General features: G+C 36.0%; 1 protein-coding gene across 1 annotated transcript in view; it reads left to right on the top strand.

Annotated features, from left to right (window-relative positions):
• LOC137618502 (ADAMTS-like protein 1) overlaps positions 1 to 15000 on the top strand; it is a 125287-nt gene that overhangs the window by 57752 nt on the left and 52535 nt on the right. The window contains exons 15-25 of the mRNA XM_068348660.1: positions 3106 to 3297; positions 5696 to 6204; positions 7368 to 7555; positions 8000 to 8155; positions 8392 to 8634; positions 8793 to 8991; positions 9308 to 9466; positions 9854 to 10038; positions 10429 to 10706; positions 11130 to 11301; positions 14151 to 14237. Of these exons, the coding sequence (XP_068204761.1) occupies positions 3106 to 3297; positions 5696 to 6204; positions 7368 to 7555; positions 8000 to 8155; positions 8392 to 8634; positions 8793 to 8991; positions 9308 to 9466; positions 9854 to 10038; positions 10429 to 10706; positions 11130 to 11301; positions 14151 to 14237 (2368 nt within the window). The remainder of the gene's footprint in view (positions 1 to 3105; positions 3298 to 5695; positions 6205 to 7367; positions 7556 to 7999; positions 8156 to 8391; positions 8635 to 8792; positions 8992 to 9307; positions 9467 to 9853; positions 10039 to 10428; positions 10707 to 11129; positions 11302 to 14150; positions 14238 to 15000) is intronic.

Below are 15000 nucleotides of genomic sequence, written 5' to 3' on the forward strand. Positions count from 1 at the left end.
AGAGAGAGAGCTTTGAGCAGGGGAGAATATAATGAGCCAAAAAGGGCCGGAGATGGCGCCAGCGAAAGCAGGCCTGGTTACCATGACGACTAACGCCACGGATGCACCATTTCCTGCGGCCTCTTGGCGCCAGACCATCCCGCCCTCCCCCCAGGGCCTCCCGGCAGACCTTCTCCTGCTCTCTCCCTCGCATCTTTCCATCCTTAGGTTTTCTTCTCCTCTCCTCCTCCTCCTCTTCCTCCTCCTCCTCCTCCTCCTCCTCCTCCTCTTCTTCTTCTTCTTCTTCTTCTTCTTCTATCCTCGCCACCCATGACCGCCTTTAAGCCAACCTCATCTTAACCCAAATTTTATCTTTTAAATCAAAAGTTGTCCTGATACGTAAAAAAAGACATGTGTGAATTAACATGTTCTTCGGTATGGGATGCCATAGCATTCCAACACACACACACACACACACACACACACACACACACACACACACACACACACACACACACACACACACACACACGTTCCTCTGCATTGGGAAGGATGTAAAAAAAAAAACGAGGATAGGAGCCGAGGAAATAGGATAGGGGGGATGAACTTCCAACTTGGCATGTCCATGAATTAGACTCTTTGCAGCAGTCCCGGCCTGTAACTTCCTCCTGCTGTCCATTCTCCTTTCCCCCCCTTACCCCTTCTCCTCCTCTATCCCCTCTCTATATCCCCTCCTTCCTTTAAAGACTCCTCTTTCTCATATGGGTCCTACATCCCCCTATTATCTTTAGCGTTCCCATCCTTCCTCTGGATGCTGCTGACTCCTGTTACTCCGGAATTAGTAGTCTGTTCGTCTTTAATTCGTGCATATTTTATCATATAAAGCATATCTTGATATATTAAGATAATAATAATGGTCTTAAAGTATCATTTTATGCGTTATTTTCAGTTTATTCTTAGATTTTCATTAGCATTTTTGACTCGCGATTCAATGATAAAAATTGGTTTGAATAAATTCGTGCATATTTTATTATATAAAGCATATCTTGATATATGAAGAGAATGATAATGGTCTTAAAGTATAATTTTATGCGTTATTTTCATTTTGTTCTTAGATTTTCATTAGCATTTTTGACTCGCGATTCAATGATAAAAATGGGTTTTGAATAAAGTCTGCGGATAGTTTACGCCTTATTTCACTAATCCATATTTCATTTAGTTTGACGTAAATATTTTTTATTTTCTTTATTGTATTTTTAGCTGCTTATTCTCGGTTTATTAAAGCTGATGTTTGGTTCCACCAATAGCTGTTATTAACAATGATCTACAGACTTTATTTTCCACCCCATGATTTCGTATCCTCTCCCCTAGAGAGATAAATGGTACAGCCAAAACTATTTAGAATCAATACTTGTAATCGTATCTCCTGAAAAAAGTATTATTTGTAAATTTCGTTATTTTAAGTTTAATGTATGCGCCTATTAAAAACTGATTAATTGCCTCTAACGCTTTTTATTCATAAAAAACATTATTTTATAAAAATCCATTGAAAGCTGAATCTCGTTTTATATAGTGTAATTCAAACCAAAATGGCCCTTGTTAATTGTACATGAATATTTTATCTTCCTCTTCTATTATTTTATTTTATTAAACCGATCAGTATCTATATGAAGACTTCAATAAGAGATTTTGGTTAAAAAAGAAAATCTCACTCATTTCCGGACAAAAATGCCTGACGTTTTGCCGGTCTGGTGTTCGAGTCCTGCTCAAACTCGATAGCCTCTTTAGTGTCTGCAACCTCACCATCCTTGTGAGCTAAAGGTGAGGGGTTTGGGGCAGCCTATAAATCTACATGCTGAGTCATCAGCAGCCATTAACTGGTCTTCCCCGATCCTACCTTGGATGGAGAGGGGTCTTAGGCGCTGATCATATGTATATATGGTCAGTCTCTAGGGCATTGTCCTGCTAACCAGGGCAATGTCGCTGTCCCTTGCCTCTGTCATTCATGAGCAGCCTTTAAATCTATAAAGTTATAATAGTGGAAAAATAAACATTGAAAATAAATAAATCATCGCAATGTGTTTATAGTTGATGACAATATTACTTTGGTTGAAATATATTCCCATTTTCCATACATTATCGGTCAATTCTTGAAATGTAGTTATCCATATCTAGGCCTATTCAGATATTCTTGATGTAATTATCCATATGTAGGCCTATGCAAGATCTTCTTGATGTAATTATCCACATCTAGGCCTATGCAGATCTTCTTGATGTAATTATCCATATCTAGGCCTATTCGGATATTCTTGATGTAATTATCCATATCTAGGCCTATTCGGATATTCTTGATGTAATTATCCATATCTAGGCCTATTCACATATTCTTGATGTAATTATCCATGTCTAGGGCTATGCAGATCTTTACTTAGCTTTTATTTTATTTCATTCGGTACTACCTGAAGGAAGTACCCCAAGCAATAATTTCACAAAACCATTGTTTTCATTCACAATTATATTGTTTGTATTCACCATTTCATTGTTTACATTCACAAATCCTTTGTTTACGAAATTTCACAGTTACATTTTTTTTTTACATTCACAAATCCATTGTTTACATTCACAAATTATTTTTTTACTTTCACATTTACATTTTTACATCACAATTGTATTGTTTACATTCACAAATCCATTTTTTACGTTCACAAATATATTTTTTTACATTCACAGTTACATTGTTTACATTCACAAATCTATTTTTTACACAAATACATTGTTTGCATTCACGAATCCATTTATCACATTCACAATTACCTTTTTTACATTCACATATGTATTGTTTACACAAATCCATTGTTTACATTCACAATGGCATTCTTTACATACACAGTTGCATTCTTTACATTCACAGTTACATTCTTTACATTCACAATTACATTCCTTCAGGATGCCAGAAAACCTTAAATCAATTAATCAACCAATCTTATATTCTTTACATTCACAAATCCATTGTTTACCTTAACAATTACATTTTTCACATTCACAAATCCATTATATACATTCCCGAATTCATTGTTTACACACCTAATTTAGCACCCTTTTATTGCATTTTGTAATGTGCTTCAGGTACATGACCGGAAACTGGAGCGAATGCAGCGTCAAATGTGGCGAGGGCGTCAGGAACAGAAGCGTGACCTGCAAGATATTCCTGGAGTTTTCCCGCACAGTGGCTGTGCTTCCGGATGACCAGTGCCCTGGGGTCAAACCACCTCAGTCTCAGAGATGCGTCCTCCCTCCTTGCTCTCATGCCATGACCAGGTACAGACAGAGTCCTTTCAGCTTACTTTGCCATGACCAGATACAGACAGAGTCCATTCAACTTACTTTGCCATGACCAGGTACAGACAGAGAGTCTTTTCAGCTTACTTTGCCATGACCAGGTACAGACAGAGAGTCTTTTCAGCTTACTTTGCCATGACCAGGTACAGACAGAGAGTCCTTTCAGCTTACTTTGCCATGGCCAGGTACAGACAGAGAGTCTTTTTAGCTTACTTTGCCATGACCAGGTACAGACAGAGTCCTTTCAGCTTACTTGGCCATGACCAGGTACAGACAGTCCTTTCAGCTTACTTTGCCATGACCAGGTACAGACAGAGAGACCTTTCAGTTTGCTTTGCCATGGCCAGGTACAGACAGAGAGTCCTTTCAGTTTGCTTTGCCATGGCCAGGTACAGACAGAGTCCTTTCAGTTTACGTTGCCATGACCAGGTACAGACAGAGTCCTTTCAGTTTACTTTGCCATGACCAGGTACAGACAGAGAGTCCTTTCAGCTTACTTTGCCATGACCAGGTACAGACAGAGAGACCTTTCAGTTTACTTTGCCATGGCCAGGTACAGACAGAGAGTCCTTTCAGTTTGCTTTGCCATGGCCAGGTACAGACAGAGTCCTTTCAGTTTACGTTGCCATGACCAGGTACAGACAGAGTCCTTTCAGTTTACTTTGCCATGACCAGGTACAGACAGAGAGTCCTTTCAGCTTACTTTGCCATGACCCGGTACAGACAGAGAGTCTTTTTAGCTTACTTTGCCATGACCAGGTACAGACAGAGTTCTTTCAGCTTACTTGACCATGACAGGTAAAGATAGAGTTCTTTCAGATTACTTTGCCATGACCAGGTACAGATAGAGAGACCTTTCAGCTTACTTTGCCATGACCAGGTACAGACAGAGTTCTTTCAGCTTACTTGACCATGACCAGGTAAAGATAGAGTTCTTTCAGATTACTTTGCCATGACCAGGTACAGATAGAGAGACCTTTTAGCTTACTTTGCCATGACCAGGTACAGACAGAGTTCTTTCAGCTTACTTGACCATGACCAGGTAAAGACAGAGTTCTTTCAGATTACTTTGCCATGACCAGGTACAGACAGAGAGACCTTTCAGCTTACTTTGCCATGACCAGGTACAGACAGAGAGACCTTTCAGCTTACTTTGCCATGACCAGGTACAGACAGAGAGTCCTTTTAGCTTACTTTGCCATGACCAGGTACAGACAGAGTTCTTTCAGCTTACTTGACCATGACCAGGTAAAGACAGAGTTCTTTCAGATTACTTTGCCATGACCAGGTACAGACAGAGAGTCCTTTTAGCTTACTTTGCCATGACCAGGTACAGACAGAGAGACCTTTCAGCTTACTTTGCCATGACCAGGTACAGACAGAGAGACCTTTCAGCTTACTTGACCATGACCAGGTAAAGACAGAGTTCTTTCAGATTACTTTGCCATGACCAGGTACAGACAGAGAGTCCTTTTAGCTTACTTTGCCATGACCAGGTACAGACAGAGAGACCTTTCAGCTTACTTTGCCATGACCAGGTACAGACAGAGAGTCCTTTTAGCTTACTTTGCCATGACCAGATACAGAGTCATTTTAGCTTACTTTGCCATGACCAGGTACAGATAGTCTTTTTAGCTTACTTTGCTATGACCAGGTACAGACAAAGAGTCCTTTCAGCTTACTTGGTATGAGTATGGTAGTCGTTTATCTTACAGCCCATGTTGAGGACATGGCGCCTAGATGAATAGATATACTATATATATATATATATATATATATATATATATATATATATATATATATATATATATATATATATATATATATATATATATATATATATATATATATATATGTATGTATGAATATACTGCATATATATGTATGTATATACTGTATATATATACTGTATATACTGTATATATATGTATATATATATATATATATATATATATATATATATATATATATATATATATATATATATATATATATATATATTATAATTCTGTATTTAATATTTCAGCTTCGTTTGTCAATATCGATTTGTAGGTAGTAAATGAATATTTTTTTCTAATTCATTGTGTAAGAAAATGTAGGTTTTATCAGTATTTGCTTTAGGAAATATGAATCGAAGTTGGATGTGGCACATATAATTTGTCCTAGTATTTGTTATAGATTGTGTTTATTTTACATTTATGGATATTTAAAATCTATTTGATATGCAAATATTTAATATGGATGCTTTTCCTTACTGTAAATTGTTATAGGTTTCAATGTGTAATGCAGGAAAATATATGCATTAACCTTCTAACAGCTTATATTAAGATTTTAGTTTTTCACCACAAAGTATTCTAAATGTCAATTATAATTTCAGACATGATTATCCTGCTGGAGAAGTAAGTGATGCTGCTCACGACCCACCAATTGCCAGTTTGGAAGATGCACAAGAAGACATCGACTTCCCGGAAGACCACAAGATTCACGAAACTCCCTTCTTGCCCAGGCTTGTCGATGAAGATGCTCAATCCACTTCACTCGATGTCGTCAAAGAAACCAGTCTATCAGTGCCACAAGCAGAAGCTTACAATGAACCTCGACGTGGACTGCATTCTTTTGAAGCCCCAAGCAACTCTCATCATCAAAAGGATCCTTTGCTCCTTTACACGGATGAGTCCAAGGGACGCTCGCAGTACGAGAGTTATGAACTCTCCCGGGGTAAATCCCACTCGGCATCGGAGCATTCGCAGATCAACTCCATTGAAATTGATATGGGGGGTGGAGATACAAATTTCTTGGAGTCCTATAATGTAGATGTGTCTGGCAAAGCTAGTCTATACGAGTGGATGACATCGGGTTTTGGTCCATGCAGTGCTTCTTGCCTTGGTAAGTAGAAACTTTCAGATTTTGCTAGACATGAGGCTGTCCTAGTGAAAACATAGTTATATATCAAACATGGCTTAATTTTTCTTTTAAGAAACATTGCTATGTTACTGATGTAATAGCACAGATGAGTCACAATAACAGGGCTCAGAGTGATATGTGTGAAATTCTGATTTATTAATATTGCACTACTTCAAGGATGTCACTTAGCTGCAGCTAAAGGAATATAATATTATGGATTAAACTAAGCAGTGTATTACCTTAAGATTTGAATTAGGGTGCTCTTTCAAGGAATTACAGTAACAAAAAATATCAAAGTAAAATTGTCAAGTGAAATAACATATATTCCTCTTTATGATAAGTTCACTTCTTTCTTATCATTTGTTTTATCAACATTTATAGCCACTTTGCTTGCCATTCCATACCAAGTAACACTACCTTCTAATTTAACCTTTGCTAGGATAGATAAAGATAAGATATACTTGTTGTATTGATTTAATTAACTCCCATCTACCTTGTATATAACCCGGTAATCTTTTCTTCATAATTTTCACTTACCCATGTAGATGTATGGAAAAAAAAAAACTTGTATTTTCAAAGAAATCTCTCCTCAAATATCAGATACTCAAAACTTGGAATTCACCATCTGTAGCTAACACCTCCCTTTGCAATAAAGATTTCAGGACTAACTACACCTATTTCAGGTTCTCAATCCCTTTTCATAAGATTTGGTGTATCCTATTTTTCATCATTCATTTAGGATTATCTTTGTTCTACTTTAATGTTATTAATATCAACAATTTGTTTTATTTGCACATATTAATAAACGACAGGATAAAACACTGTTTATTTAACTATTTTATTGGGAGGGTGGGCTGTGGCACCCTAGCAGTACCAGCTGAACTCGGCTGAGTCCCTGGTTAGGCTGGAGGAACGTAGAGAGTTGAGGTCCCCTTTTTTGTTTTGTTTCTTGTTGTTGTCGGCTACCCCCCAAAAATTGGGGGAAGTGCCTTTGGTATATGTATGTATGTATGTATTATTACACTTAGCATTTAGCATTGTAACTATTATTTAACTATTTTATTATTACACTTAGCATTTAGCATTGTAACTATGATATACTGTACAGTACTTTCAAATATTGTCACCACAATTTTCATTTTCAGGGGGTGTACAGGAATCCCTCGTGAAGTGCATCAGAATCGCTGATCAAAAGATAGTCGAGCCTCAAAATTGTAATAGGGAAGAGCGACCAGATATCATCACACGTACATGTAATGATCAGTCTTGTCCCCCTCGTTGGAATGTCTCTGAGTTTGGGGAGTGTAGTAAGCCATGTGGAGGAGGAGTGCAGGTAATTATAAAAGATTTAGTATATTTTAGTATCTTGATTTTAAATTACATTATATATTATTCAGGGCCTTTGTATCGGCCCATCCCTTTGACGAAGGAATTAACTAAATGGAAGACAACCTGTGAATAGTGGATTTCACGCGCCTTTGCTTTATACACGACACCCAAAAGGTGCTCGCGCGAGGGTTGTAACCTCAGCATTCCATGCTTTTATCTTTCTCTGGTATAATTGGAAGGTTTTATCAGAACATATAAGAAGGACTCTTTTCACCGGGCGCCACAGGTCTCTCCCCAGAAATAGATTTTTCCTTCGTCAAAATCCCTTTATCCAGGTTCCTTATGACTTGATGTATTATACCAGAGATACAAATCTGAGAATACAAGGGAACTTTCCAGGGGATACATTCACTCTTTTATTAGTAACAATTTGACTTTGTTGTTTTAGATGCGAGAAGTGAAGTGTATTCATGAAGTTACTCGTGGTGGAACAAATACAGTAGTCGTACCAGATAGCTTGTGTCCACAGCCTCCAAAACGTACTCAGCAATATTGTAATATCCTGGACTGTCCTCCAGAATGGGTTTCTTCTGATTGGTCCAAGGTTTGGAATACTGTACTTTACCAGTTTATTTTCTTAAGTGCTCTTGTCTATATTGTTTTAGTAATTGCATTTATTATTCACCAGTTTATTTTCTTAAGTGCTCTTGTCTATATTGTTTTAGTAATTGCATTTATTATTCTTTACCTAATATCTGCAGTAAGCAAACACTTATTTTTTACAGTAGATTATATCCGGTATATTTGTTTAATTTCATGCTGCACATCTATAATTTATAGTGTTCGGCTCCATGTGGAGGTGGAATGAAGACGCGCACAGTAAAATGTCAACAAGTAATGGCACTTGGGCAGTTAGAGGAGCGGCCAAGCAGAGAATGCCCTTTTAGACGTCCAAGAGACAGGAGAAAGTGTAATCAGAGGCCATGTCAAGGAGGTGTTGTAGGGACTGAGAAATCAATCATCAGGTCACAAACTCATCAAGATTATGTCCAAAGTAAATTTATGAAGAAACTAACTCTTAAGGTACGAACTTAATTTTAGTTACTTTTTTCATTGAAAATATAGTCAACACATCATAAGTGCAAACATTTTTTCCTACTGTTTATGGATAATGTTAATTTGTTTTCCTATTAATTTTTGAAAATTCCCATCCAGTAATATCAAACAACTTATGTGTACAGATTGGAGGCAAAGCCACAGTATTTAGGGGAATGAGGTTGAAAGTCAAATGTCCTGTTCGTCGATTTGACCGTTCAAAGATCACTTGGTGGCATGATGGACGTCAAATAGGGAGATCGGGTGCCATCAAATCCACTCAGAAGGGTGTCTTGAAAATAAAGAAGGTGCAATATCCAGATGCAGGATTGTATAAGTGCAAAGGTAAACAGCAATAAAATTCAGTACTGTACAAGATTTTGATGATACTGCACCACGAATTCTACGTAATATCATGATTAAGGCTATTCCTGGGTCTAATGAATGATGATAATTTTTTATTCTAATTTATATAGTGGTCAGGAAATTACTTTCAACTGGTGTGCATTTCCTTTTTTATTTCTTTGTGTTAATCTTTAGGTAATACTTTATATATAAATATCGTACTGTTAAAGGTCTTTTGAATGCTTATTTGTAGCTCATTTTTATACGTTGAATATTAAGATATTACTCTCTGACTTTTATATTCTTGTGTCTACAGCTGACAGGTCAGAAGCAAATTTGACATTGGTAGTTATACCATTGCCCTCCAGCTATTCTTCTTCCGAAACTTATGAAACTCGAAGGCCATCTGTTAGTTCTGCTAATGAAGTTAGTCTTCACACACATGAAGATGCAACAAGCACAGATTTTACATATGGTTGGTTTGGAAAATTGCATCTTCTGTATTAAAATCTTGCGATAAGTGTATAATTGAAGTTCAGAGCTATTTTATTTTATTATACTGTACACTATTTCCATTACAAAATCTACATTTTATTAATGATTTGATGTTTGTAATAGTGATAACTAAATAGAATATATTATTTTATCCTGGTAACAAAGTCAGCAGTAATTTGAAGTTGGTAATTATTATTTTACTTTTTTCAATTTTTATTAAAGTGGATAATTATATTTTTCTACAGGTTTCTCTTAACCTAGAGTACATGGATAGGTCAACTCGTGTAATGTATTTGCACTGAAGAGTAAGTAATTCAAGTGATTGCGGCATCGATATTCAAAATTATTAAAATTACTTTTTTTACAGATTGGCGTCCCAGGAAGCCTGGCAAGGAACTGGGCAGAGAAAGTCGCCGTAGACAAGGTGGTCGAAATAGTGCTCGGCGAAGAAATGGGTTTAAAGGTCTACAAATAACGGAAACAACTCTGAGACCTGTTCAGCCATTCCCAATAGGTCCAAATACTGATACACTAGGAGAAGGACCTTTCAAGGTACTGTACAATTTGGCCCCTAAGAAATTTTCAAGTATTGCAGCATCTTTTAATAAATTATTGTATACACGACACCCACAAGGTGATCGCGCGAGGGTAGTAACCTCTGCATTCCATGCTTTTATCTTTCTCTAGTATATTTGGAAGATTTATATTAGAAAAGTGTAAAGAAGGACCCTTTTCACCGGGTGTCACAGGTCTCTCCCCAGAAATAGATTTTTCCTTCGTCAAAATCCCTTAATTCAAATTTAGATTTTTAAGTATTGCCACATTTGACTACATTTGGAAAAGGCTTTTTTAAATTTAGTTTATTACTCCCATGTGATTTTACCCCTCACTCTTCCCCCATAGATTTAGACATTTGGGATTTAGATGTTTATGTCCTTACAGGCCTCCAGTAAAAACATGCATACAGTGGAAATGACCAGTGGTGAAGCAACTAATGTGTATGACACAACAGATTGGCAAACGGATTCTAGGAAATCTGATGACGAGTATGTTTATGGTACTGTGACACATCATATGAAACCTGGTGTTGAGAGTGAAGATACTCTCTCAGGAACGACCACTGATCATAATCCGACCCATAGCAATGCTAATCAGTTACCGGAAGAAAAAACAATGTCAGAAGAAACTGGTCACATATATGGGAAAATTAATCACCACAGGTAAGGATGATTTTATTGATTTATGTTAAATGATAAGCTCTGTAAAAATGAATGGCTCTATACTTGTTTGTACAAAACTAGTACTATTTTTTTTTATTTGAAAAGGCAAGTGCCTCAGAGTTTGAGCAATAAGAAAAACTATGTTTCCTAGTGGGTAAGGAGTGCCTCCCTAAGGATGAGTACTATCCTTAAATAAGTTTTGCTCTACTTTTTATGAGATGAGATATTTTTTTATGTGTTTATGGCTCTCTCTTTTCATCTTGTAATTATCATATCCAAGAATAATTTGATTTATTTTAATTATTCTCACAAAAACAGTCCTTTTCCAGTTTTGTAATGTATGATATTAATACTGTAATGATTTTAGTCATTAGTCTAAACGGATACTTTACTAATTTCATTTCTATTTTCTATTTTGTGTAGTGATGGAAGCCGTATCACTAGCGAAGAAAATCCAATATTTGGTACAGTTTTCCACAACCCAATAACAGGCACATCAGGTAGAGGGTATTCGCCTCCAAGAAGGACTGAGTGGCCAAGCCTCACAACTTCAACCGAATACCATTCCACTGGCACAAAATCAATTTATGAAGAGGTAAAGTTTAAATTTGTATTTGCATGATAAATCTTTTTAACTCTGGTTATCATTTTAACATTAATTGATATCAATACTAAACCATTTTGATAATCATTGTGACTGTACATTCATGTTTTCTGTCAATAATTTGTTTACATGCAAGTTTCTTTTATTATGACTTACAAATAGTTAAGGTAACACAATAGCTTAATATTCTGATTCTCCTCTTATTTATTCTCATAATTTGCTACTGATACCTCATGTGGATTTCGTCAGTTATTGAATTTTTGTCTCCTTATGAAATAGAAATTAGTATTTTTTCTACCGGCAATGGATACATTGCCTCATAGGCTCGATAGCATTTATGTGCTAGATATATGAGTTTAGTAAACTGTAGAAGTTTTAATTAATAACTACCTTCAGAATACTATTTGAAGGCCAAAGTCAACAGAACCATTAATCATTAATCCAGCTAAGGGAGTGCACAACATTTTTATTTAGAAACAACTGACTAACATTCTTCTGGGTAACTAAATGGATGCACCAGAGAAGCCCATGCCAGATTTTTTTTTTTTGGGTTGAGAAGTCAGACATTGAAGCTTCATGTTCATATAATTAATATGCAGTTTTTTCAAGACTTTTTTTGTGAATTTGTTTCCAATCATTTTTAGCATAGGCTATGGTATTGTAGGCTCAGAAAGGGTTACTGTGTGTCCAGAGTTTTAACAAACCTTAGTAAACTATTGAAATATTTAATTTTTTTTCCAATATGTGACTGAAAATGCTCTGTCATCGAAAACTTTTAAGTAATTTGAATCGAGGCATATTCTATGATGGGGTAGAATGACAGACTCATGAATGAATTCCTACAAGCCAAATTCTTATTCAAGAGAAGGCCAAGTCTCTGTTTGGGAACTTCCCGTGAAAAATATGAGTGAAAAAAACTCCATTTGTTGTGAGTCACAGATGGTTTAATCGGTTCAATACTATTTTGGAAGTAAATGCCTGTTTGTTCATTTAATTCTAAGGAAGAGTAATCTATGTCAGGGCACAAGGTAGCCAAAGATAAAATAACATGAATGTTATGGGGTAACATTACTGGCAATTTAAAGCTAAAGCCTTTGATAGTCTAACATGTCTGGTCCCTGAAGAACATCTTGAAGTCCACACTTCCTGTGATTTGGGTGGCTAATCTGAAGGCATGTTTCATCCTGACCATTTTCGAAGAATGGATGAATGGGTATTTTATACCAGCAGCAAAGGATTATAGCAGTGTAAAGAACCATCCTTTCAAGGTTACGTTTATCCTTGACAAGGACCCCGAGCAACCCACACATCTGAACGACATGGATCCGAATGTGAAAGTTGTTTTCTTGTCATCCAACACCAACTCTCTTATACAACCTATAACCTATAAAACAAGGCAACATAGTGATATTCAAGCAGTACTATTTATGGCATAACTTACCCCAGGTAGTTGATCTTATTTTGGCAGAGAATGAAATAAATATTTGGGATTTTGGAAGGGATACAATATTTATCAAGCAGTGTGAAACATGAGTACTGTATTTTTTGGCCAAAGTTACTCCATCAGGGACAAAAGATACACATATTGTGTGTATGTATGTATGTATTTGTGGGCACATATGCATAATGTGTGTTGTATAAATATTCTGGAATGTGACAATGGGTTATGAATATAATGACAAATGACTACTAATTAGGATTAATAGAATGTTGAATAGCAATATCATAGATAAGATAGAGTATGCTGAAAGTATTTAATAAGATTCGTGAAAGGAGCCCAACTTTGAATGTTGGGCATAAGAAGATCATGCGAGTTTATAGAGTTGAGGAATACATGATGTGATTATCGGTGCGAATGAGAGAACATTAAAATTAAATGATTCGATGTGTTTTGAAGTAAATTGAAGATGATTGCATAATGATGTGGAATTATCTAACAGAGTATTCAAAAGAAGGAAGACTGTGGAAACTTTGCTCAAGTTTTTGAACAGAGAAGAAAATCTTGGAGAGCATTGATGGAAATTAGGAAAATATTAAATTAGGCTACTTATGTTCATGGTAGTGAAGTTGGTATATTAATGGAGTAAGCTACTAAGATTACGGACTAATCACATATGTAATAGGTTTTGAAGTTAGGAGAATGTTGAGAAAAGGATATAAGACATTTAAAAAAATGTGAGCATAGGTGAATGAGAGATCAATATTCTGTGAAAGAGGGTGGGTAAAGCGCCATTGCAAAAGGTCGCAATTAATAACCATTGTGAAAAACTATATACAGGAAATCACTGAATATTTAATTGTTGGTATTGTGCTACTGGTATGACTTGTGTTCAGATATGTGAAGAGGCTGTAAGTTTGTGGAAGCTATTTACACAAGACATCCATCCGTTGAATAAATCTCTAACCCCAGTTTCTATTGAAACATCTTATTAAAAACTGTTATTCATGTGCAAGAGATACATTCCATGCAGAGGTAGGTAGATTTCAGCCCTAGATACTCAACTGGAACTTTATCTCTTAAGTAGGTAAAAAATGTCTTCTTTGGATATTGAAAAGTAGATTGAAGAGCTTATTGATTTAGGAAAGGTATATTCATACTTGTAACATCTTTTCTATGAGTTTTACTCAAGTATTCTACTCCAGGTTTTGGTCAAAGTTCTGATCAGCTCTGTCGTCCCTTTTGCATATTGGCTACAAATTCCAATATTTGAGATTTTTTCAAAGCTGCATTTGTTTTATTTATGGGATTGGATGGACTATTTTTCAAATACAGTTTCTAGAAGGTATCTTATGAAACAAATTTCATATTTAGTATTTTTCAATGCATTTCACGTTCCTAGGAGACCGGTAACTCAATTGAGGGAGATCTTAAAGACCTAGGAAACAAGCTGAGTCTCTCTTCCGAGCATGGCAGCCACATAGATGAGGTAATGTTTTCCGTTTCATCATAAGCATGCTCTTATGATTAAGTTGCAAATGGAATGATTTCATTTATCGTAGTTTATTGCAGCGTTTGCAATGAGGTTTATAATATCTCACCTCTCCAGTATAAGACGGTATTCAAGTGGCATGCTCATATTTATAGTACTTTTTATTGATTTTTTTTTTGTATAAGATATATAATTCATAAGAAAAGATATTTTTCTCATGTGAGAAAGACAAAGTTCAAGCGTTTCCCTCATAGTTTGCTTAATTAAGGCTAAAATTGATATTTCAGGAGTTCAGATATTAGTGATAAGCAGAAAACTAAAGCTTTCCAAATGCTTTCTGGTAAAGTATTTGGAACCAAATGTGTTAAGGGGTTTCTAATGTGGATACCACAATTATTTAGTAATTAAGGCTATTTATTTCAGTTTTAAGATAGTGCATGAAACCTATATTAGTTCATATAAAAGAGCCAAAAACTGCAATGTGTGTAAACTTTTAACCTCAGTGGTTCACACTACAGTCAAGAAGTGTTTTCATACTGTACGTGGTTGTGGAAATCAGCATGTAGGGGTGCATCTTGCTTAGCATATCAGCGTAGATTCTTTGAACCATCGCTTCCAATTTATGGAGGTGACATTTTTGTGTTCTTTTGATGCATTGTATTCCATTTGCCTTAGTATTGTGTTGAGTACGTGCACAATAACATTTCCTTTCATATTAGTGACTTCAGTTATTTACGGTCATTAAGAGTCACGAGGACAA

This window comes from Palaemon carinicauda, chromosome 24 (genome assembly GCF_036898095.1).
Source record: "Palaemon carinicauda isolate YSFRI2023 chromosome 24, ASM3689809v2, whole genome shotgun sequence".
Classification (NCBI taxonomy): Eukaryota; Metazoa; Arthropoda; class Malacostraca; order Decapoda; family Palaemonidae; genus Palaemon; species Palaemon carinicauda.